This window comes from Engraulis encrasicolus, chromosome 13 (genome assembly GCF_034702125.1).
Source record: "Engraulis encrasicolus isolate BLACKSEA-1 chromosome 13, IST_EnEncr_1.0, whole genome shotgun sequence".
In the NCBI taxonomy this organism is placed as follows: domain Eukaryota; kingdom Metazoa; phylum Chordata; class Actinopteri; order Clupeiformes; family Engraulidae; genus Engraulis; species Engraulis encrasicolus.
The window spans coordinates 45,452,042-45,459,541 of NC_085869.1; the positions used below are offsets into that span (position 1 = coordinate 45,452,042).

At 46.8% G+C, this 7,500-nt stretch overlaps 1 protein-coding gene across 5 annotated transcripts in view; it reads left to right on the forward strand.

Moving 5' to 3' along the window:
* LOC134461246 (plakophilin-4-like) overlaps positions 1 to 7,500 on the forward strand; it is a 175,152-nt gene that overhangs the window by 117,669 nt on the left and 49,983 nt on the right. For all 5 annotated transcript variants that reach the window (XM_063214031.1, XM_063214029.1, XM_063214033.1 and 2 more), the window contains one exon: positions 884 to 1,081. In XM_063214031.1, coding sequence (XP_063070101.1) covers positions 884 to 1,081 — 198 coding nt within the window. The remainder of the gene's footprint in view (positions 1 to 883; positions 1,082 to 7,500) is intronic.

Sequence of the window (7,500 nt, forward strand, 5' to 3'; positions counted from 1 at the left end):
GCATACACACACACACACACACACACACACACACACACACACACACACACACACGCATACACACACACACACACACACACACACACACGCATACACACACACACACACACGCATACACACACACACCGTGGAGGCTCATCTGTCAGGACTCTGGCAGAGTGTGTCAGGAGCAGGACGGGACAGGAGAAATTGCCTGGAGGCCAGCTGTGTGCGTGTGCGTGTGCGTGTGTGTGTGTGCGCGCGCGTAGGTGTGTGTGCGTGTGCGTGTGCGTGTGTGCGCGTGTGCGCGCGTGCACGTGCGTGCGCGCATACATGCACATGTGTGTGTTTGCGTAGGTGTGTCCTTTTTGTATGTGTTTGTTTGGAGTAGTCGGGTAGGAGTCGCAGGACTCTTCTTTTCCAATACTGCTGTGTTGTGTTGTGTTGTGTTGTGTTGTGTTGTGTTGTGTTGTGTTGTGTTGTGTTGTGTTGTGCTGTGCTGTGTTGTGTTGTGTGGGATGCTGGCTCACTCGCTTTGCTGTCATACTCTGCTGCCAGAGAGTTGCGTTACGGACCTGACAGCCAGGGAGCATACTCGGAGGGGAATCTAGTGGGGGAAAAACACTCTGACTAACTTGTCATCTTGTGTGTGCGTGTGTGTGCGCGCGTGCCCGTGTGCGTGTGTCAAAAAGAGAGGCCAAACAATTCACAAAATTCTGTTCAGTATCTTGTATTGTTGGGAGCCTCTTCATCTGGAAACACCTTTATCCTTAGGACATCATGAACAGAAGATTCTAGTGTACAAGACTCCTTTTCAGCCAAATTTGGATAGTGCCACGACAAATCTATAACAAATCCAAATGAAGAAGTAAAACGTGTGCATGTTTTTCTCGTGTGCTACCAGGAGGCCTGCGGAGCTCGTACGCCAGTCAGCACAGCCAGATGGGTCAGGACCTGCGGTCGGCCATGTCCCCCGAGCGCCACATCACGCCCATCTACGAGGAGCACGCCTTCCAGAGCCCCCTCTACCGCAGCCCCAACCACCCGGGCATGGAGATGGCACACGCAGGCCCACACAACACACTGTACAGGACCTCATCAGGTGAATACACACACACACACACACACACACACACACACACACACACACACACACACACACACACACACACACACACACAGACACACAGACACACACACAGACACACACACACACACACACACACACACACACACACACACACAGACACACACACACACACACACACACACACACACACACACACACACACACACACACACACACACACACACACACACACACACACAGACACACACACAGACACACACACACACACACAAGTCAAGTCAAGTCAATTTTATTTTTATAGCGCATTTCATACACAGGTGCAACTCAATGTGCTTCACAAAAAAACAAAATGCAAAAAGAAAAAAGACAATTAAGTCAAAGAACATCTAAAAACACCAAGATTAAAAACACATGGTAAGTAGAAAACATAAAAAGAACAATATATATATTTTTAAAAGTGTTTAAAAACATTCAGATAAAAACACATGGTAAGAAACAAATATATAAATAAAAAATGATATAAAATGCAAGCTAGTTAAAAGCATCTGAAAACAGCTTTGTTTTGAGTCTAGATTTAAAGCTATTAATACTGGGTGCATTTTTTACGTCGTCTGGAAGCTGGTTCCAAAGCTGTGAAGCATAGAAGCTAAAGGCTGCCTCTCCACACTTTGTTTTGACTTTTGGAACCACCAGCAAATTCTTCTCCGTTGACCTTAATGACCTAGTTGGTGCATACAGCTGAAACATATCCAGTATATATGTGGGGCCCATTCCATTTAATGATTTAAATACAAGTAGCATTGCCTTAAAATCAATTCTGTAGCTTACTGGGAGCCAATGCAGACACACACACACACACACACAGACACACACACAGACACACACACAGACACACACACAGACACACACACAGACACACACACAGACACACACACAGACACACACACAGACACACACACACACACACACACACACACACACACACACACACACACACACACACACACACACACTGCCCCAACCACCCGGGCATGGAGATGGCACACGCAGGCCCACACAACACACTGTACAGGACCTCATCAGGTACACTCTCTCTCTCTCACACGCACGCACGCACGCACGCACGCACGCACGCACGCACGCGCGCACACACACACACACACACACACACACACACACACACACACACACACACACACACACACACACACACACACACACACACACACACACACACACACACACACACACCTCTAAGGTGTCCTTAGGTACACACACGCACAGGCACAGGCACACACACGCACGCGCGCACACACACACACACACAGACGCACACACACACACACACCACACACACACACCACACACACACCACACACACACACACACACACACACACACACACACACACCAGTGCTTGACACTAACTTTTTCGCTTACCAGCCATTTTGGCTAGTGGTTTTCCTGACTCACTAGCCATTGGGCCTTTTCACTAGCCATAATTTTCTTAACCATCATAGCAGCTTTAAATAATTATATAATAGGCTGTAATAATGTAATGTAGGCTAATATAATATAATATAATATAATATAATATAATATAATATAATATAGGGCTTAATAATTAGCCTATAATTGTTAGGCCTATTAACTGGTCCATGCATGCATGCTATGGAAAGAACAGATTTACTGATCTGAGGAATTGGCCGGCATAGGCTATATTGACCATGCAGAAACACCAAGCACAGTGTTGTGGAAGGGCACAAATGTAAGCTACACGAGAGCAAAATATTTTCGCCTTTGATCTGAAAGGCACTTTCTTCATATCATATAGGCCATCTATCTGTGGAGGTTGCCGTCCAAATTGATAGCAAAGTAGATAGCAAAAGTCATTGCCAAGTTCGCCTCTCCTCGGTCATGGATGTGGAATAACACCTCTTCTGGAATATTTTCTTATAGTATCCACTAAAAAGCGCACACAGACGCGGTAACAAGGCCTACAGAAGGGGCTACGACTTCCTTTCATTTAGTTTAATATTGAGTTGTTTAAATAAACGGACGCAAGGCGAAACGGGCAAGGGACGTGCTTTAGTGCAGTCTGGAAGGCTACAGTAGGCTACTGCTCGTTGTTTAAGCCCGGTTTGACAGTCGGGAACAACAGCACAAGAAACATGGAGGAGTATTAAGGTATGAAGACATACAGGCAAGTCAGAACATTATTAATACCGCTTGTGTCCTTGTCTTATCACTGCGCTTTAGTCTCGAGACTTTCACAAGACAGGCTGGCCTGTTTTCCTCTCGCCTTGGTCATTTTAATATCCACTACTACTAAGTATTGAACTAATGAGAGATCGCAAAACACGTCAGTTGAGATGAACTTCGCTAGCCTACTTTATTTTCACGACAAGGTTTTCAGTGACATTTCCAAACGCACGCTGATATGCCGGTAGCCCGTTGCCACTCCTCTTCGCAAGACTAGTCGCTCCACAGACCTGTACAGGTCTGCGAGTCGCTCTATCAGATTCTTGGCATGCGTGACACACAGGTGACACGTGACACAGGTGCTTCATGGGTATTGTAGGNTCGCGAAATCGCATTGTATTGCTTTTGTAGCAAAGACGGTCCGAGGAAAAAAACTACAAAATGCGTGCCTCATCATTCAGAATAGTAACGGACCCGCCAGAATGGCTAGTGAACCTTCGGTATCTACTAGCCAACGCCGATATTCACCCGCATTTGGCTACCTGGCGTGTGTTAGTGTTAAGCCCTGACACACACACACACACACACACACACCTCTAAGGTGTCCTTAGGTACACACACACACACACACACACACACACACACACACACACACACACACACACACACACACACACACACACACACACACACACGCTGGGGGGCCTCTGCAGCCCAGATGAGGAGGGCAGCTTAAGGCTTGCAGAGCTGATCTGAGCTGGGGGTAGTGGAGTGGGGACTATACTATATATGTGTAATGGAGTGCAGATGTAATGGAGTAGGTGACACAATTATGGATTTACCCCCCAGGGCACTAAATGTACCATAACAGTTGCTAATACCGCTCTCTCTCTCTCTCTCTCTCTCTCTCTCTCTCTCTCTCTCTCTCTCTCTCTCTCTCTCTCGTTTTCACGCACACACTCTCTCGCTCTCTGTCTCTGTCTCTCTCTCTCTCTCTCTCTCTCTCTCTCTCTCTCTCTCTCTCTCTCACACACACACACACTCACACGTACACGCACGCACGCACGCACGCACTAACACTAACACTCTCACGCATTCACTCACTACTTTCACATGCACGTGTGGACAACACACACACACACACACACACACACACACACACACACACACACACACACACACACACACACACACACACACACACACACACACACACATACACACTTGCTAATGCGACATGGTGCTCCTGCAGAGAAGCCAGCCTACTTGTAGGTAAAGACAGTTGGAAGCATTTCAGAGCTGGCTTGCATCAATGAATACAGATTAGCCCTAATCCAAGAGAAACTCCAGACTTTGGTGCACGGCGCGTAAGCCATTTATTTATAAAGCGCTTTCACGAATACTTAGTGGCAACTTGGGCACAGACAACTTGGCTGATGTGCCTCGCTCTGACAGCCAACCAACCAGGGCGCCATCTACGGATGCTGCAGTGGGACATACTGTGTGGAGGAATTCCCTGTGTGTTACTGTACCTGTTAGACTGTGTTTTTGTTCATACAGTGCCACTAGAACAAGATCAACAAACTCTCCAAAAAAGCAAACTGGTTTTTGATTGACAGGCAGATTGACCAACATTGTTGCGTATCGAGCAGGGTCAGGAAACATTTATCATTTAAGGGGTCACTTCAAATTCTATTAAGTCCCCTGAGGGCCGCTCTATGATTATATTGCAAATGTCATTTCTAAAAATGCCTCCACATGTTTCCTTCAGCGCCATTTCAATGACCCAGTTGATCGTTATTACCAAATTACAGCCAGCAGTGATGATCACTATTGATGAATCAATACAGTGCCACATATTCCAAATAACCTGGTTTTACTGTCCAATTCAACCAGGTGATCATTCAACCAGCCAATGACCTGGCTGAATTTGACAGGTAAAACCAAGTCATTTGGAATATGTGGCACTGGATTGTAACTAGCGAATCCATTTAGTTTCCATTTAATTTGTGAAATCACTTATGTTAGACAGAAGGACTATCTGGCAGGACTTTAACACTCTCAGTCCAGTTTGCCTGCCTCTGCAGGAGACAAAGACACACACAGACAGTGTAGAAGTCTGTTGTGGTAGCCACTGCTGAGAAATGTGTTTTAGGTCATCTGATCAAAACTCACAGAGAACAGAGTGTGAGTGAGTGTGTGGGTGTGGGTGTGGGTGTGGGTGTGGGTGTGGGTGTGTGTTTGATTTTATGTGGAATGGGGTGTGTATCTAATGCCTGCTGTGTGTTTGTGTCTGCACTGTTGTGTGCGTGCGTGTGCGTGCGCGCCTGTGCATGAAAGAGAGCAGAACAAAGAACCAAGAAACCGTGTGTGTGTGTGTGTCTCGCTTTTTCGGCTTTCTTTCTCGTTGCAAAACGAAATGAGGTACAGAAGGTCCTCATCACCATCCGACCTCTTCAAAGCAGACGAAGAAAATAGAGGAGACAGGTGGTGGTTTTCATCTCTTTGTGTGTGTGTGTGTGTGTGTGTGTGTGTGTGTGTGTGTGTGTGTGTGTGTGTGTGTGTGTGTGTGTGTGTGTGTGTGTGTGTGTGTGTGTGTGTGTGTGTGTGTGTGTGTGTGTGTGTGTGTGTGTGTGTGTGTGTGTGTGTGTGTGTGTGTGTGTGTGTGTGTTTCTGGCAGACGGTGTCTTGTATTTTCTTGTGTGTGCTTGCGCTAGTGTGCGCATGCTGGATTTCACACGTCTCAGAGGAGTCCATTACCTAAGTGTCATGGTGATAATGGAAAGGGGAGAGATGGGGGCTGCAGAGGGACACACAGCACCGTGGATGAAAAGAGAGAGAAAAAGAACTCGAAGGAGTATTGCATTCGGGACGCATACTCTGGCCACCAAAGCTCCAAAGCAGTCACTAGCACTCAATGGCACATGCACACGCGCACACACATTCACACACTCACACTCACACTCACATGGACACACTCACTGTCATTCCTATCCTTGTGGGACACTCCCCATTGACTTCCATTCATAAATACAACTAAAAAAGCCTAACCTGTGCACAGAACATGTCTATTCATTACCTGTCAGTAAAATATGTGATATCAGCTTTACTTTCAGTTTTCACTGAAATTCATTTTGCAGCCCTGAAGAAGACTTGTTTGAGGAAGGAACAACACATACGTGTGACTTTGAGGTTTCTACATGATTTGACAGGAAACGGGCTTAAAGGAGTAGAAGATCGGAGTCATGAAGGGGAGATGCAAAGTGGGGAGAAACGGAAGGGGGGGGCAGGCAGTGACGAAACCAGTGACTCATTAGGGACGTTGGGTGAAAAAAATCAAATTTGATCTGCGAAGTGCTCTTTGTTATGTGAAATTAATTTTTAATGGCTGTTCTCGATTCTTTTTTTCTCTCCTCCTCTTTTGCTCCGCAATCACTTTCTTTTATTTATTTCTTCCAGCCTCTCTCCCTCTCTCTCTCTCTTTTTCTCTCTGTGTCTGTGTCTGTGTCTGTGTGTGTGTGTATGTATATATGCGTGTCTCTGTGTGTTTTTCTATTCCCTCAGCTCATGCTAAATGGGAATATTGATCCCTTGCGTGAAAAAAGGAAAAACTGGAATGAAGAAAAGTGAGCAAGAGAGTGGAAGGAGGGGAGAGGGAGAGAGGGGGAGAGAGAGAAGGATGGAGGAAGAGTGATGGAAAGAGAGAGACAGAAAAGTTGGATGAGCAGAGGTGCACACTGCAGATGACTTCCTTGTAGCCTTCCTCTCTCATCACTGAGCTTTGAATTTCAATGTGTGTGTGTGCATGCGTGTGTGCGTGTGTGTGTGCGTGCGTGCGCGCGTGTGTGTGTGTGTGTATGTCTGCGATCACGCGTGTGTGCGTGGCTTTGCATGTGTGTGTGTGTGTTCTGTGCGTGTGTTGTGTGCGCGCGTGCATGTGTGTGTGCGTGTGTGCGTGTGTGTGTGCGTGCGTGCGCGCGTGTGTGTGGCCTCTGCATGGACGCAGTCCAGGGAAATTAGAGTTGGGCTTTATCAGCTTTCTGCACCAATTACTGAAGGGCAGCCGTGCGGATTAAGGGGAGAGGAGGTATTGGGCAGCTGCTGTAAAGGTTAGGCCTGCTCTTAGGAGAGCACGGAGACATAGGCCATCATAGCCTCTAATTGTTTGTGTCTGTGTGTGTGTGTGTGTGTGTGTGGGCGTGTGTGTGTGTATGGGCGTGTATGTGTGT